Below are 17221 nucleotides of genomic sequence, written 5' to 3'. Positions count from 1 at the left end.
AAGTTTGCATTTAGTCACTATAAATGAGTCTTATAAGGGTACTAGATTAAATATGTTCACCCACAGGTTGATCGAGTTAAATGAACAGAATTTCTAAAAAGAGATAATAAAGATACTGCCACCCTTTCTCTCCTAAACATTTTTCCATTAGACTTTATAGGCAAAAATAATGGAAGAAAGTGTCGCTTCCGTGGGTTGGATGATACTACATGCATCTACACCACACCCTTTAATGGATATTCTTTATAGATTAATATAATAATTTTTGCTTGAAATACAAATTTTGTGCGCAGTAATGTAAATGAAATGTATATTGGGTATTTTCTGCTTTTCCGACAGATCTTCGTCACAGTTCAAGATTTTTTTTTCAAACTAAAATGTGATCCAAATAAACATAAAGTCCAATAAATGTGCAAGATTCAAACTTTTTCTCAACAAATGGTTGTAGAGAGGACACCAATGGACCCTCTTCATATTTTTTCAGATTTTTAAATTTTCAAAGTAAGTCTGTATCTGCGCATTTCGACAGCTGTTCTAAGTAATTTAAAATGCATTGTCTTGTTCTTGTATGCATAATTTTCAAACAAACTGACATGTAGGACTTTATGTTTATTGCCTTTATATCTTTTGGTAACAGTTTTGGTCAGTTTCTGGCAGAAACAAACCAGTTCAAGAACATTCTTATCCTCAAATGTACAGGATGGCTGCACATTCCCCTTAGAGAAAATGCAGGTGTACTGTGCCAGTTATATTCCTGGTCTTCACCTGTTCTATGCAAATTTTTTTTATTCTTAACACATTGATGGACAGCATGATACTTTTTAGAACTTTTTTAAAAAACCTTAAGCTTAAGATGTAGATCAGTTCCATTTACTGAAAGGTATGTGAAGTGGAAGCTAAGGTCTTGACGATAACAAAGGTTTAAATTATTCTGGTTCAAATTCAGGATTTTTGGACTTATTTTTCACTGATTATTTATTTATTAACTCTAACAGAAGAAAATAAATTCTTATTAGCATGATTATGTTTGGTACAATATCTATAATATCTATTAAAAAAAATACAGTTTTCGCCCGATTTATCACACAAAAAATCAGGTCGAGAACTTCTATTTAGTACATGTAGTATAGATATTTTGAGACACATATCTACTGTAAATGAACTGTTTGTGTATATGCCCAGTATACTGAGCATTCTAAACCACTTCCCGTAAGCAGTGCTGCATTAACAGTATGATAGTTTTATAGAATTTTATAAATTAAAATTAAATTTTAAATTAAAAATTTACAGGATCACCACCACGAAATAAATCTTATTCTTTTAAGACACGTAGCATAGCAAGCCCCCCCCCCCCCCCCCCCCCCCGTTTCTTTCCCCCGATATTATTTACATATATGTATTTTGCGTGGATTTGTACAAGGTAAAGAATCGAGTAAATGAACTCTTAAACAATGAGACAAACACCCTGGGGAGAAAACAAAATACATGTATATCGCTTTTAGTCTTGCAGTCTCTTTTATCTTTATCTTCAGAACTCTAGAGCACATTTTGGATGACCAAATAAGGTTTAAGTCTACGAAAGAAAATGTTACAATTTCTGTTTAAAATAGTTATGGATTGTTTTAGTTTTTGGTTCAATAACTAACTGACCCTCAACTAAGGAAAATTTGGACTATATATGGTTTGAGCCTAAAATGGCCCCTTAAATGAACATCGTCATTTTACTGTAATTCTTTGTTTTATTTGCACAGATATACATTTGTAGTTTTTCCATAATTTTTATTTTGATTTTAATGCCCACAATTAAAAAATATGAATCATAAAGTTTACCTTTTCCCGCCATTTTCGCATTCTTAGCATAAAACGCCTTGTTTTGAAGCAGTTTTCTTTAAGGAAACATTGAGCGACTGCTTGAACAAACAAAATATTTTCACCAAAGATGTATCTCCCGAGTATTTATAAGTGACAAAAAGTTCCTTCTTGTTCAAAGAGTCGCTCTATATTTCCCATTCGAAAAAAAAATGAGAAAAATGTCAATTTTTTACTGATTTTGATTGAATTATAAAAATACATTTGTAGAGTCACTTCTGACGTCATATACTTCCAGTGAGTGCATATAAATCAAATAAATAGGTGAAAACATATTTTATGTCGACTCTTTTATAAAACAGCACAACAAATTAATGTATCTGAATCACTTTAAAAATAGCGAATTATGAGGGCCAAATTTGACTAATATCATACATAGTTCTTTGCTTGTGATCCCTTCCTTAGATAATTTATTTCATACCAGAACGTTTACAAAAGATAACACAAGTAATGAAAATAAACATGATTTACACTAAAACACCTTTAAAGTAGAGTTACCTTTCTTCGCCGATTCAACTCACGAAAACAAGATATAACAATGTGATTTGCACTTGTTTGCAATTCTGGGTCATTTGTGTTTTACTGGTAATCATTTGAACAATGAAAATTGTTTAGCAAATGACGCATGTTCTCTCTCAGGAACAAACATTGTAAATTGCCAATTGTTTTATTGCTTTGTGATAAATATATAAAGGCTTTCCTTTTTGTATTATCATTATTACAGTAACATGTATTTTAAAACTTTTAAATTTATAAAGATGTCTAAATCTGATACTATAACACCTGTGCACACTAGTATTACACATCTATTCTAAGATACAAACGTTTAAAATTGACAAATCTTTTGTAGTGTAATTTCTATTTTGGAGAATCATATTTTGAAGCAAAATTTTCAACAATCTATATCTATATTCGATTTCTGTAGGACCTTCGAGAATCTTTCGTTCGCTGTTTGATGCTGCCATAAATTCGTCTCTGCAAAAGATAACGAAAACTTGTAAACGAAATCTGTAAACAAAGGAGTTGTAATTTCTTCACGATGATTTCCCTTCTGTCACATTTGAAGAGAATCAACCCGGATATCTGACAAAAGTCAATACAAGAAAATTTACCAATCCCGTATATTTTAAAGTAAAATTTACTAATCCTGTAAATTTAAAGACGTGTGTCCTCGCCTGTAGGTCGTCGTTATTCGAGGAGGTCCACCATCTTAGTCAAAATGAAAGTCGTTATCATAATTGTGTTGCTAACTTGTGTAGTGATCTCTATAGAAAGTAAGTATTATTAAAGATGTTCATAAATCTAAAACTTTTCAAATTTTAATTTTTTTACAATGAACTTTTATTTCAGTTTAAATTATCAAGCAAAATATATTTATCAAAAATAACAGTATTAAGCTTTTGGGGAAACTAAAGCTTACTATATTAAAGTGCTAGTGATCATGAAATATTGATATTAAAGAGTTTAATTGCTTCAGGTTCCCCTATACAAACCACTCAGAATAATGATTCGTCAAGCCATGAAGGTAAGCTTTGTATTTCTGAATAATATTTCATGATTTCCTAAGTAAACAATTGCACAACCTTTCAAAAAGAAGACACTTTCCATTTATACTAATATACAACACTGTCTTTTTAAAAATTTTGAAGTATTTCTCATAAAACATGTGAAACCAACAAAATATAGAAAAACAATATGGTCAATTTATGAAACCTGTACATTTATGTTTATTATTTTCATTTTTATCTTTTTTTATTTTTTATAAATTCATTATTTAATTTTTTTTTTTTTTTGGTATTCTTAAACATTGTTTTATGAAGAGTGAGTTTGTACTTTTATTCTGTTTTGCTGATTCTTTGTCCATTTTATAAAAATAGACCGTTAATTAGCGGTTGATGTTCCGACTATACCACTGTCTCTATTACTTTCTGTTCATATATTAAACTTCTCTATATTCAATAATTACAGTGCCGTCCATGCTGAAGACCTGTACCAGCACCCACCACTGTCACTGTGTACAGGGCGTGCCCATGTGTCACGCCGGACACTGCCACTGTCTGTTCGCCGTACAACTCGGACATGACGTGAGTCAATTAGTTTTTACCGGCTTTAGAGCCAAAGTTCTGTATATGCAAAATTAACGAACAATTCACAGCAACTGATACGCGCATTTCGTTAACTTCAATTTTTCTGTAACAGATTTCTTAAAAGAAAATTCACTACTGAATTCATCTCTTTACCTGACTCCAAAATTAATTTGAAACATACTTATTAATCTCGAAATCTTGAAAACTACTTTAAAGTCCTCTAACCTTCAGCCCATTTTTCAAAATTATCATTATCATAAAGATTCATCAGTCGTAATGGAATCGTTCTTGATATGAATTTAAATAAAAAGAAACTATTCTAAGGTATAAAGAAGCTCAGCAAAAGTTATCCAGATGAGTTATATAGAGAATAAGTAAAATGTTGCAAAATTTGCTAAAATTTCGCTACTTTAAGTTTGAATCCTCGGATATTAATCTTGTTTGGTCTATACTATGCACGAGAGAGAGAGAGAGAGAGAGAGAGAGAGAGAGAGAGAGAGAGAGAGAGAGAGAGAGAGAGAGAGAGAGAGAGATCAATGTAATAATTAATGTCATTAGCTATAAGATTAAATACGGGGTTTTTTTTTTTTCGATCTTTGATAGAAACAAATAGTTCCGGGCTTGAAAGAGTTATCGAACATTGTCAATTATAACAATCCACACATGACAATCTTTCTAAACTGATTACAAATTCATTCTATCTCATTTGGGGTTTGTGAATGTGTATAACGTTAGCGTTGGTGAGGCCTTGAGGCAAGTGAAGTAACATCATATTGGTAAAATGTGTAAAAACATCTAGAATTAGGGCATGTAAAAGTATTCTGACAGATTAAGCTAGATCTCTGGTGAAACAGTTTGCTATATTTATTACTATTCTTGACTGAATAATAGAGCTTTATGTAGAAATACCAGTTTATTTAATTATGTTCTTAAGGGGGCGTGGAAGGGCCAGACTAAAGGATAAATAAATTTTACTTGTTCGGATGAATAAGATGAATAGGAATTAGGATTTGTTCGGACGAATACGTTATTATAACACAGAGAGAGAGAGAGAGAGAGAGAGAGAGAGAGAGAGAGAGAGAGAGAGAGAGAGAGAGAGAGGTGTCATAATCATGGATACGCAGATGTAAAAAGTCTAAATTAGTTTACGAGATCATGCGCGGATCCAGAAAAGGGGGGGGGGTCTGAGAGATCATTTTACTTGCAAGGGGGGGGGGGGGGCACGGCGATGCTCAATCAAGGCAACGCTGGTTTTTTCTTTAGTAACTACTAAAAAGTATTTAAAAAGAAGAAATTTGTGCAAGGCTTGAACCAGTACTATAGTTCCCACCCTTTACCGACATGCGAAATTGTGATACTAGTATATTTTGAGAATTGCGCTTCTGGCAGCAAAATATGTCAGATATTAATATCAGTGACATTTTTATGTATAAATAGCAATTAATCATTCGAAGGCCTAGGAAAGACGACATTCCAGGAAAGGGGTGTCTTGGTCACCAACCCCAATCCCCCACCCTTCTTCATTCCCAGATCAGATTGTCTAAATTAATCGTCAAAAATGCTGTTTTCATAAAAATAAATTTTTGTCCGGACAAATACAATGTAACAAACCCTAATTCGTCCGAACTAATCTTAATTCTTCCAAACAAATATAATTTATTCGTCCGAACAGCTCACTCATCCAAACAAATCTCAATTATTACGAACAAGTCTTAATTTGTCGGAACAAATAATTAATTCGTCCGAAAAATAGGGTTTATTTATTTTTCATCCGGAATTTCCACACCGCCGTACGTTCTAAACATTCTCTTATTTATTTATTTATTTATTGGTTTTATTTAAAAGGGAAATTCGGACAATCAGCAGTCGACAGAAACACCGCAAGAAACCATCACCAAAGAACCAAATAATGAAACCATTGTTAAGGAACCAGATAACGGGTCGGAAGCAGGGATCATCTAAATGGATAGGGAATATTACAGAAAACCTGTACAATGAACTCTTAAGAGATTCCTTCCTTCTTTGTTTGTGAAATGAACTTGGTTACAATAAAGAACTTAAAAATATTGTTTGTTTTGAATCCTATTTTAATATCATTTACTCTAATGTAAGTGAAAAGAGAAATGATAGTTTGTTTTTAGATAAGTTTTACCGTGCTCTTTCTAAAAACAATGCGACATTATACAGGAATGAATACACATACCTCATTTTATGTGTATTTAATTTTAACTTCTGTCAACATTTCTCGATAAAGAGTAGTTTTTTTTTATTCATAACTTTACATAAAATTTAAAACTATACGATTTTATTTTTCATTTGGTAATATCATCTTATCATTCAACTATGATTGTATTCTTAATTATTTTTGATTAAGAATGCACACACTCCAATAATGGAAAACTAGCACTTGATTTTAAAAGATCTAAAGAAAACTCACTATTGACGCTGAACAAATAAATTTCCACGAATTGCCATAGGTGTTACAAATATAAGTCCCAAAAATTCGAATTTGTAATTAATTTAAAAACAAAAAAGATAATAAGCAACAAAAATCATAAATGAATATACAATACCACTTTTGAGTACAGGTTTTTCTTGGATTTCAAATAGTCAGTTATAACAATGCACGGTTTCTCTTTGATTAAAATTAGCGTAAGACCAATGCAGTATATACTATACATAATATTATTACATTGTACATATCTAAACCGAAAACTGCTAACAGTGCACTACACCTAGGAGGCCAAAACACAATTGTTAACCTCCAGCCTGTGTCACTTTTAATCAAGGCAGATGTTTTGATATCGGCCGTTGTCTTTGGAAGACTTTTGTAGCAGATACACATGGCGGTCCTGGCTATATATACAGTCCAACCCGCCGATATGTATGAGCAGTTCGATAGATTCTTACCCTATCGAAGGCTACTTCATACTCTGGTAAGAATAGTTTTAGTATAGTCATTGTAATAAGTACTTTTAAAAACTCAATATAGAAATCACCTTTTTTTTACTTTTTAAAGTTTCAACATTACTACCTTAATGTATTCGTTCTGGAAACGATAAGAGAATTGGTTTTTCTGTGTCAGGTTGGCTCCAAATGTCTATAGATTTATATTTTTTAACATAATAAGTTTAAACATTACTTGACTGAATTCGTCTGTAGTAAGGAGGAGAGAATATGTTTGGGGTTTTTAGTGTCTTGTTTGCTCTAGAAAGTATTCAGACTTACATTGTTTACTTATATGTTAGGTATAAACATAACTTGAATGTATTTGTTGCAGTGAGGATGAGGGAATTGGTCTTTCTTTGCCTGGTCGGCTCTATCTTGGCCGCACACCACCATCACACAACTATACCCACCACCACCCTGGACCCAAACAGCGATGAAGCCAGGATGCTGAGGCTGGAAGGTGGAATTGAGAACCTGGCGAGACAGCTAATGATGCAACAACTGTTTGTAGAGGAACGAATCAGAAGCGATGGAGATTCTGGTATTGAATCATTAAAGAATAAATATATATATCATTTTTCGACCACTCGTCTTGCATTTTCACTTTTTGAAGTCGGAATAAAACAATTCACTGCAAATATTTCAATACATTTTCTATTTCATTTATTGGTTAACTTTATTTTATCTGCCCATAGGTATCAAACAGGTTCGATTGAATCATAAAGGCACCAGGACCTTTTTCTCGGACACACACAGCATGGGGTCCATCAACTCTATTCATGACCACTCTAACTACATCAACACAATTGGTATGGGAGAAGTGATTCCCGTCCTAAACGGCATCGAATTCAGAACCCGCCACAACGACTACAAGCTCCGCATGCCGCACCCGAACTCCACCACTTATCATGCCACCGTGGACATTCCTTTCCCCGAGGTTCCTCCATCAGTGAAAAGCCAACCTACCTTGGAAAAGCAGATTGAGGAGATGAAAAACTACTTCAAGGCGTGGAAATTTCAGAACCCATCTTTCCGCGATTATCGGCCATTTTTCAAACCCGTTCTTTGCTATATGGAGGGGGCTTGGACCACAAACACGAAAACTCTAGACGAGCCATTCTCTAGTGACCGTCACTTCATTGATGCTGCAAGTTGGTTTGATTTACAGGAAAAAATTAGGTTTACCTCGTACACAGGAGGAAAACACAATCTGGAGAACTTTTCCTTCCTTCCGACCACAATTATCAATATGAGAAACGGAACCCCCGAGTATGCCCAGTGGAACTATAGAATTCTGTGCCATCCCATTAAAGGAGACCTACCTCTGAAAGCATTTGAGCCTGTTGACGATTTAGCCTCAAGACTGGCGCACAAATATAACCTTACCAAATTTTCCATGACACGATCTGCAAGATTCCATCTCGCAAGCGAATACCGGCACGCACATTTCTTGCCAGAAAAGGGATATGGTGTGTTCCAAGACAGAGTGTACACACACAGTATTATGGATACCATCATGAATCAAATTCCCGGAAAAGACAACTACCCGGCTAAGATATTCGATAAATCCTTAGGCTTAGAGATGCTTGACCCCTTTAGTTCCTCAGTAAACCCCCTAAACACCGGATACTACCACAGAAGGTACAAGTATGACGATAAAGGAGCGATGGGAACCAAAACAAACAACAGAGGGTTTGCCGACAAAAACCTGTGGGTGGCACAAACCACAAGCAACCACATTGCGCCTATCCACATGAACGACTGTCACAAGGTCAACAGGACTTACACTGAGTGTAAAGAAATCGAAGCTAGATACACGTATGCTATCCCACTTGAGATCATCTACATGACACCACTGAACTCCTGGAATCCCTACAATCTCCCATATTGGGACAGGAAACACGGTAGGTACACGCCAACTAAAGACCACAGAAACGGAGCCTTCAATGCAACTAATGCATACAATGGAACCAACTACGCCAACTATTACTGGACACCTACTGCCTTCTTTAGCGGAAAAGAACTGAATCACGATGCCGCAGATACCGTCAAAAACTCGGTCGGTGTCTTGGACAGTCACGGAAACGTCAGGAGAGTCAGCGCTTCCGGAATCAGAATTTTCCTTCCAAACATTCCTGGAGTCGGCGTCCTTCGTCAGAGATGGTCCGTTACACCAGTACATCGTGATGGTTCTAGTGTACAGAAAGAACTGGACGCCATGAAAGAGATGATCAACCATATTGGCGCGTTCTCCAACTTGTTCCAAGAGCCCCCTGCGGTGAGCGGATCAGCTGTACAACAAGCTCCAGACGCACACTTCAGAACAAGTCTAGCTACCAAGGATCCCCCAGGAAGACATTACCACGAGCTTTTCATCGAGGACTCTGACTACAAACTGGCACTAAGTGGACAGACCGTCACCGCAGAAACCACCATGGAGAGCTCGCACACACACATGGTCGAGGTGGCTTACGATTCTCACACGCATCAGTGGGTAATCAAGAAGTGTGACGATATGGCCCACTGCTGGGACGGGCACTCTGAAATCCTGACCAAAATCCAGTGATAAACTGTTAACTATGATCATTTCCACAATAAAATATATCTAACTTAATATTTGTGTTAGCTGATATTAATGCTTGCTACATATGTACTACAAGAGACAAAGTCTTCTCATATAGTACAACAGGAATGACGCTTTCTTGAAGTTGATGGTGTGCTTATACGTAGTGGGGTATATCCGTTTAAGTAAAGTACACAAAACTAGCAGAAACTTTGGGATAGTTGCAAAAATACGTTAGAAAAATAATAAACAATTCCCAGTTATAAACCGTTATAACCAACAAATAGTTTGCGATAAAGTGTTGTGAATTTCACTGTGACAATAAAGTGTATACGTGTATATAGAAAAATACGTCTATTCTTTTAACTTTAACTTTTAACTAAAATTACATTATACTGAGATGTTTCAGCTAGTCACAATGAATTTAAATTCTTAGCTTTATGTTCACTGTTGGTGATACTAGAATGAAAGTTTTAAAAAAATAAACCAGCTTCTACGGTGTTTTTGAAAGAAAATACAGAATGTAGATACATGTTTAATAATATGATTAAGTTTTAATTTATTCTAGCTGTCAAACATTTTTGGGAGTTGATTTTAATCAACTCTCCTATGCAGTTACTCTGGCAAACCGAAACTGAAACAGTGTTTGGACCTAAGCACAAATCATCACCGCTGACAAGACTTAGTTCTTGAAAATAATCGATAAATTCGATGTAATGTACGCTGAAATTTTTTTTAAAGGAAACTTATTTATAAATACCTTGGAAAAAGTCAGATTTTAAGTAGTACGATCAATTTAAAAGTTTTTTGCAGTCGTGTGTATTCCTACGCCAGAGTTCAATATACTAGTCTCGTTCAACCATCGGCTGTCTCCATACATCTCCAACAAGCAGAGAGTCAGTCTATATTTAGAGGTCGAATCATCAAGCTACCACGTGACCTGGTATCTCTTACTTGTCGGAGATTAACGGAGATAGCCGAGCATCTGATTGAACGAGGCTAGAGTTCATTATTGGTTGGATCCATACAATTTTTGAAATATATCGAATACCGATACATAATTTGATGAAATCAATTCTATTTATAAATATTACACAACATGATTCGTTAGAGGTTTTCTCGAAATTCTTGTCGGAAAAGTCTGAGAATTCATATTATAAAAATGTGCGTAATTCAAATACAGATTAAAAACTACTTGCCAAGCAAATTAACATATCGATGATTTTAAGTTAAATAATAATCGATAAAATCAACTACCGTCAGTACTTCAGTACTTTGATTAGTATAAACATCTTCGTATGTCAATTAACCCCCCCCCCCCCCACCTTTCCCCCTCCACACTCAAGTACTTTGATTTTTTAATAATTAGCTTTCACAATTTAGCAGTAGAAATGAGGTTAAGAAGAGGTGGGGGTACGAAATTTTGCGACATCATTGATCGAGTATGAATGAATTAAAAAAAAATCATTACACAGATTAAGGAGAAGGAGAATCCCTTAAGCTAGTGGAGACCAATTACTAATATATAAAGAATATTTATATAAAATTACATAAACACGCGATGGCTTCTTGTTCGTGAAATTTAAAAAAAGGGGGAGGGGGGGGGGGGGTAACAAGGCAACTACTATCGGTTTGTTCCCGTTTTGCACACATTTGTAAATTAGGTATCGAAAAAATGTGTGCGAAACGGGAATTTGACCAGGTGAGATAATTGCTTAATTGCTATAGTCTATATTACAATTCCTGCGAGGGCAATTGACAATAAAATAAATAAAACATATCTATACTCGCAACTGATATTTACATTTATTTTATGTTACAATATTACTTGCATAAAATCACATTTACATAATAATTGACATCCATATTAATGAATTTGATTTTAAACATCAATTTGGTCATGAACAATTTTATTATTTTTTTAAACATGAATATTGTAAATATGTAGCGCCTTTGCTTAAATTACTGCCTATAGGAAGCACATGTTAAAAGTTTGAAGAGAAAATATCATATGTTAATATTAATATTTAATTATTGCTTTTGCTGATATAAATGGAGGAGATATGTCTAGTGAAAACGCTGCTAAATATTTTTCATTTATGTTGTGGCTTGAATAATCGAAGAAATAGACAAACTGTATAATGATAAATCGGCAATTTTATATGCTTCGAAAACTGTAAAGATTACTTCACAAAACCTATCAAATGAAGACTTAATTCATGCATTTTCAACTTTTTTCAGATTGGGGTATATCGCATCAATATTAAATCAAAGTACTGAAGAACTGACGGGAGTTGATTTTGTCGATGTTCATTTATTTTAAAATCAATGATATGTTACTTTGCTTGACAAGAACATGTAGTTTCTAATTTGAATTACGCACAATTTTATAATATGAATTTTTGGACTTTTTCGACAAGAATGTCGAGAAACCCCCATTTGAATCATGTTAAATAATATTTAGAGTAAAATTAATTCAATCAACTATGTATCAGTAATAGAAATATTTCTCGAAAAATGTATGGATCCAAGCAATATTGAACTCTAGTCTCGTTCAACCAAACGCTCGGCTGACACCGTAAATCTCCGACAAGGATTTATGGAGACAGCCGAGCGTCGAGTTGAATGAGACTATATTGAACTCTGGCGTAGGAATACATACGACTACAAAAAATATTTATAAAACAGAACAAAATATCTATATTCTTCTTGTTCTATCGTTAAGGCGCTCATAAAACACAGGTAAAAATCCAGGTAAAATCTTTGACCGAAAGCAGACTATAATTGATATCACAACACAAATCACACCTAATGTCCTATACCCAATTATCAAATGTGTGAAAAACGGGAACACACCCTACTATCATGATGATTTTTCATATATTTACTTTTACCGGTGTTTTTGTCTGTGATAACATTACAAGCCAAATTTGTAACACGAAGTCCAGAGGATCATAACATGAACATATGAGTATTGTTAGGCGCGATCGGGATTTAAATAGCTAAATAAAAGGAAATTAATGTAAAATTTCAATCATTTCTGTACTGTTTTTGTTTTGGTCCTAGTTTTTCTACTCCCCAGTTCGAAAACAAAAGATATAAGCGCAGTTAATTTACACTTATATACTAGTAGATACATGTACAGCATATGTTCTGTACATGGTCTATTAAGGAAACTTTCTATCAAATCCGCAGGTTCCACGCGTTGTTATCGATCTAAATATGATATGAAATTATTAATAACAAAATTATTAATATGTTAATCCAGTTTCAAAAAATTCATTCGTTAGAATACAAGGACATTTAAAATTTAAATGAAAGCTAAGACGAGATACATATACAGTGTTTTTCATGCTATTTGCCTTTGGAAGGGACAAAGCGAATATAATACAATGCGTGAGAAACTATCAAAAAGCTATTCTATCCTTCACTGAAATCGAAATATCACATTTGTGTTGCTGTAGGGATCGACATCTTTGTGGCGGAAATAACAAATTTCACAAACACATGTAATAGGATTGGTATCATTACAAAATTTCAATGGATTGAGTTACATTTTTTCAAAAAGTTGATTCATGCTTTTGTGCAAAAATTTGGCCGATGTGCACGCAATTTCAAATGACTCAGCTATTTTGGGGTACATTCAAAATTAAAAATAATTTACAATTTTTTTTTTTCAAAATGATGGGACAGGTTATTGTAATTAATATCAATGCAGCAATATCAAAATGCAATACTCACATTTTGATTCAGCAGATCTGCCAATATGTATAAATCATTATTTTAAAATCTAAACAGAAGTACCCGTATTTCTGCAAATTAAATTAATCATTTTACATTGTACATGTCTCGGCGACAAAATCTGAGTCCTCACATAAAACTTAGCCGATTAAAAATAAACTAGACTCAATGTTTGAGAAAGCTTCTTTTAGTTTAAAACAATCTTTTGTTTCATATAATATATACACACACTGTACATGTATATTAATTTTGAGAAAAATATTCAAATTGATATACACACACTGTACATGTATATTAATTTTGAGAAAAATATTCAAATTGATAGTAACTATAATTGCAAAAACATGAGTATATGATTGAAAATGAACATTCTGTCTGCGACTGGAGCATTCATATTGACGTTGTGGTATGAATAAACGTTATAGATGCTGAGCAATGTTTTGACGACATGTACATGAATGAATTGTAATAAATACTTTTGAAAATATATACATTATCCATATTCAAAAGTAGTAAAATTTTTAATAACACGATTTTGTAATGTTCGTGTGGTTTCCATTTAATTTAAAGAGAGAGAGAGAGAGAGAGAGAGAGAGAGAGAGAGAGAGAGAGAGAGAGAGAGAGAGGCGTCATACTCATCGACAACACCCTAATACATTGGCATACAGGCGTAAATTAAAATATGTTATAATATAACTAAATCAAACCCATCTATCCTTTGATATATAAGAATGACACAAAAACGTAAAAACGCTCATCTCTACGATCTTATTAAAATGTCGTCGTATAAATTAATTTGAGTGTCTTTCGTTCATCAATTAAGGATGTCATAATACTTGGAATTACATCTTTGTATTCATCTCATTTATCTAAAAGCTACCATAGGTACTTTTACATGTTCTATTATGCACTCCTTTTTTTATTCGTTAGTGTACCTGTACTTATAATGTGTATTGCACTTTTCCAGCACTTTAGCTGCCGGAGCCCATGACGATTTCTTTGTTTTATCTTGGCAGGTGCCCGGTATCTGCTGCATATGGTCGCTGTTTAGGGGGTCTCAGATAGGGGACCTCGGTATAAAGACTGATGGAAGATAGGAGTCCTGCAGCAGTACGGTGGATTCCGTCTATCGTAGGCTACGTAAGGTAGGATACCAACCTCTTCATGTTTCCATTATTTGAGTTTAAGCTTATTCTGTTATTATGAAGTTTAATTAGTATTAGATAGAGAGTTCTTCGTCACATTCATTTCTAATTTAATTCGTTTTCAAATTAATCAAGACTTAAGTTAAAGTATCAACATCATATTTAAATTGTGGGTCTAAGCTTCATCATAAATTTTTACACGATCTTCAAATCAACACTTTGCCTTACTGTCGGCTTCACTTGCAGTCGAAAATGAAGTACGCACTTCTGTGGATAAGTTCCCTTGCTCTGGCGTACTGTGCTACGCATGCGCCAAGTACAACGATGGATCCCACGGAGATGCGAATGAAATATCTAGAAAACAGTGTCGAAACCTTGGCCCGCCAGACGATGCTGCAACAACTATTTGTAGATGAAAGAACTCGTTCCGACGGAGATTCGGGTAAGAGAGCATACGAAATTTAAATATATTCAAATTGATTGGGTAACAGACAAAGCCTGTGTAAACCCTCTTTAACAAGTACATGTACAGTTTTATATTATACCCATCCCAATAGAAGCCCATGATTACATCTTCCTTTGGGTTTTGCAGGTATCAAACAGGTACGACTAACTCACAAAGGAACACGGTCGTTCCTTTCTGATACAGCTGGACAAGATGCTGTTAACGGCATACACGATCACAGTAACTATAAGTCCCTCGTTGGAATGGGTGAGGTGGAGGCTGTCATGAACGGGGTAGAGTTCCGCACTAGACATAATGATTTCGAGTTGAGAATGCCAAGCAAAACAAATCAGAACTACCATGCAACAGAGAAAATCCCTTTCCCAGCAGTCCCTCCGTCAGTTTTGAGTAAACATACAGTTGCAGAGCAGATTACAGAAATGCAGAACTACTTCAAGGCCTGGAAGTACCAGGACCATCGTCTGAGGGACTACAGGCCGTACTTCAAAGCTGTACTGTGCTACATGGAGGCAGCGTGGACGAAGGATACCAAAACAGCCAAGGACGAGTTCCCTAATGACCGACATACCATGGTCTCTGAAGATTGGTCCGACATTGAACAAAAGAATCGATTTTATGCCTATGCTGGTGGTAGAGATCTGTCTGAGAATTTGGTGTTCCTTCCGAGAACTATAATGAATGTTAAAAATGGAACTGTGGAGTACTCTCAGTGGAACTACAGAATCCTTTGCCATCCTCTTAATAAAGATGTCCCTTTGAAAGTCTTTGAACCAATAGATGATTTGGCTACCAGACTTTCCAAGAAATACGACATAAGACAGATTGCCAAAACCAAAGCCGCCAGGTTTAACCTAGCAACCTACGAGCGCCATGGACACTACGATCCTGATCTCGGGTACGGATGGATTAACGACGTGGCATACAGCTCGTCTCTTCTTGATGATTACATGATGCAAATCCCAGGTAAAAACAACTACCCTGGCAACCTGATCGAGGATACGTTTGGGATGAAAATGTTCCACCCGACCATCAGAGGCAAGGTGCTGAACACCGGGTATTACCATCGACGATATAAATACGACAGGGCAGGAGCTATGGGTACCACTACAGCCAATAGAGGATACACTGATGCACATATGTGGGCGGCTCAGACCAACAGTGACCATATCTCAAACATAGAGATCACCGATTGTCAGAAAGTAAATAACAAGAGGGTTTGTAAACAGTACCATCCCAAGTACTCTTATGCCATTCCGCTAGAGATTATTTACATGACGCCACTATTGTCCTGGAATCCATATAACCTTAATTTCCACGGAGATGCAAGAGGTGATGCCTATGTGACGGCAGGGGGTCGTCATGGCGGATTTAATGCGTCCACCGCTTTTACCGGAATCAGCGAAAAGAACTTCTACATGACTCCAAAGGAATTCTTCGGAGAGATTGGGCATCCTGTTTACAAGGAAGCTGAAGAGAGCGCTGTCGGTGTTTTGGATCATCACCATAATGTTCAAAAGGTCTTGCCATCCGGAACACGCGTATTTCTACCAAGTATTCCTGGTGTGGGTCGCTTGCGCACAAGATATCCAATTGCACCGTTGTTCAGAGAGGGATCCAGTGTTTATAAAGAACTGGATGCATTGAAAGAACTCGTCAACTTTATCGACTCCCATTCGAATCTCTTGCAGGATCCTCCATCACTAGTTGGCAAGGTCCCCCAACTTCAACCCGATGCACACTTCCGAACGACGCTAGCCACCAAAGATCCACCTGGCAGACATTATCACGAACTCTTCATCGAACACGCTGACTACGAGCGCGCGTTGCGCCATGAGAAAATCACAGTGGAGACGACACAGGAGAGTTCCCACACTCACATGGTGGAGATTACATACGACTCCCACAGCCACCATTGGGTCATCACTCAGTGTGACGGGGAACAGCACTGCTGGGACGGACACTCCAACATGTTGACCAAAATTGACTAGATTTTATCAGAATAAAATATCAAATAAATGTGGTGTTACAACAATGCTTCTTTAAAGAGCGGGTGATGAAAAAATATTATTTGAAATTAAATAAATCTTGTTATTTATTTAGTTAGAATAATTGCAATCAGTCAAAATTAGTATAAGGACACGCGTTATAATGAAGAATATTTTCTTTAAATGAACATGCTTGACGATTGGACGATTGGTTTATTACTTTGAGCCAGACCTTACAGGTATAAATGAGCTGCACGTACCAGAAAATTGTAAGTGTTGTACAATGTTCCTAGAAATGTCAACGAATGATATACAACATGCATATGTACACACGTAAATCGCGGCCAAAAAACAATGAAATTAGTTTAGACAGCAAAGACGAACTTAAGTTTTACGAAAAGGGCTTATACCATGGG

At 35.5% G+C, this 17221-nt stretch overlaps 3 protein-coding genes across 3 annotated transcripts; all 3 read left to right on the top strand.

Annotated features, from left to right (window-relative positions):
* The first annotated feature begins 3033 nt into the window (after positions 1-3033).
* LOC128188084 (uncharacterized) lies at positions 3034-6022 on the top strand. The gene is made up of 4 exons (XM_052858889.1): positions 3034-3143; positions 3347-3394; positions 3838-3953; positions 5802-6022. The coding sequence occupies exons 1-4, from the start codon at positions 3089-3091 to the stop codon at positions 5916-5918; spliced, it is 336 nt and encodes a 111-aa protein (XP_052714849.1). The 5' UTR covers positions 3034-3088; the 3' UTR covers positions 5919-6022.
* Positions 6023-6830: 808 nt separating this feature from the next.
* Positions 6831-9519, top strand: LOC128188083 (uncharacterized). Its single transcript, XM_052858888.1, has 3 exons — positions 6831-6892; positions 7237-7446; positions 7601-9519. The coding sequence occupies exons 2-3, from the start codon at positions 7242-7244 to the stop codon at positions 9469-9471; spliced, it is 2076 nt and encodes a 691-aa protein (XP_052714848.1). The 5' UTR covers positions 6831-6892; positions 7237-7241; the 3' UTR covers positions 9472-9519.
* Positions 9520-14592: 5073 nt separating this feature from the next.
* Positions 14593-16836, top strand: LOC128188082 (uncharacterized). The gene is made up of 2 exons (XM_052858887.1): positions 14593-14796; positions 14947-16836. The coding sequence occupies exons 1-2, from the start codon at positions 14607-14609 to the stop codon at positions 16806-16808; spliced, it is 2052 nt and encodes a 683-aa protein (XP_052714847.1). The 5' UTR covers positions 14593-14606; the 3' UTR covers positions 16809-16836.
* Positions 16837-17221: the final 385 nt, after the last annotated feature.

Source organism: Crassostrea angulata, chromosome 6 (assembly GCF_025612915.1).
Source record: "Crassostrea angulata isolate pt1a10 chromosome 6, ASM2561291v2, whole genome shotgun sequence".
Classification (NCBI taxonomy): Eukaryota; Metazoa; Mollusca; class Bivalvia; order Ostreida; family Ostreidae; genus Magallana; species Magallana angulata.
This window is presented reverse-complemented; position numbering and strand designations above follow the sequence as displayed.

Bases quoted from the DNA above. Each gene is read 5' to 3' on its own strand.
- LOC128188084 (XM_052858889.1), top strand. From the start codon at position 3,089: ATGAAAGTCGTTATCATAATTGTGTTGCTAACTTGTGTAGTGATCTCT. The intron at 3,395-3,837 runs GTAAGCTTTGTA...CAATAATTACAG, and splicing joins TGATTCGTCAAGCCATGAAG to TGCCGTCCATGCTGAAGACC. The intron at 3,954-5,801 runs GTGAGTCAATTA...TTTATTTAAAAG, and splicing joins CCGTACAACTCGGACATGAC to GGAAATTCGGACAATCAGCA.
- LOC128188083 (XM_052858888.1), top strand. From the start codon at position 7,242: ATGAGGGAATTGGTCTTTCTTTGCCTGGTCGGCTCTATCTTGGCCGCA. The intron at 7,447-7,600 runs GTATTGAATCAT...ATCTGCCCATAG, and splicing joins CAGAAGCGATGGAGATTCTG to GTATCAAACAGGTTCGATTG.
- LOC128188082 (XM_052858887.1), top strand. From the start codon at position 14,607: ATGAAGTACGCACTTCTGTGGATAAGTTCCCTTGCTCTGGCGTACTGT. The intron at 14,797-14,946 runs GTAAGAGAGCAT...TGGGTTTTGCAG, and splicing joins TCGTTCCGACGGAGATTCGG to GTATCAAACAGGTACGACTA.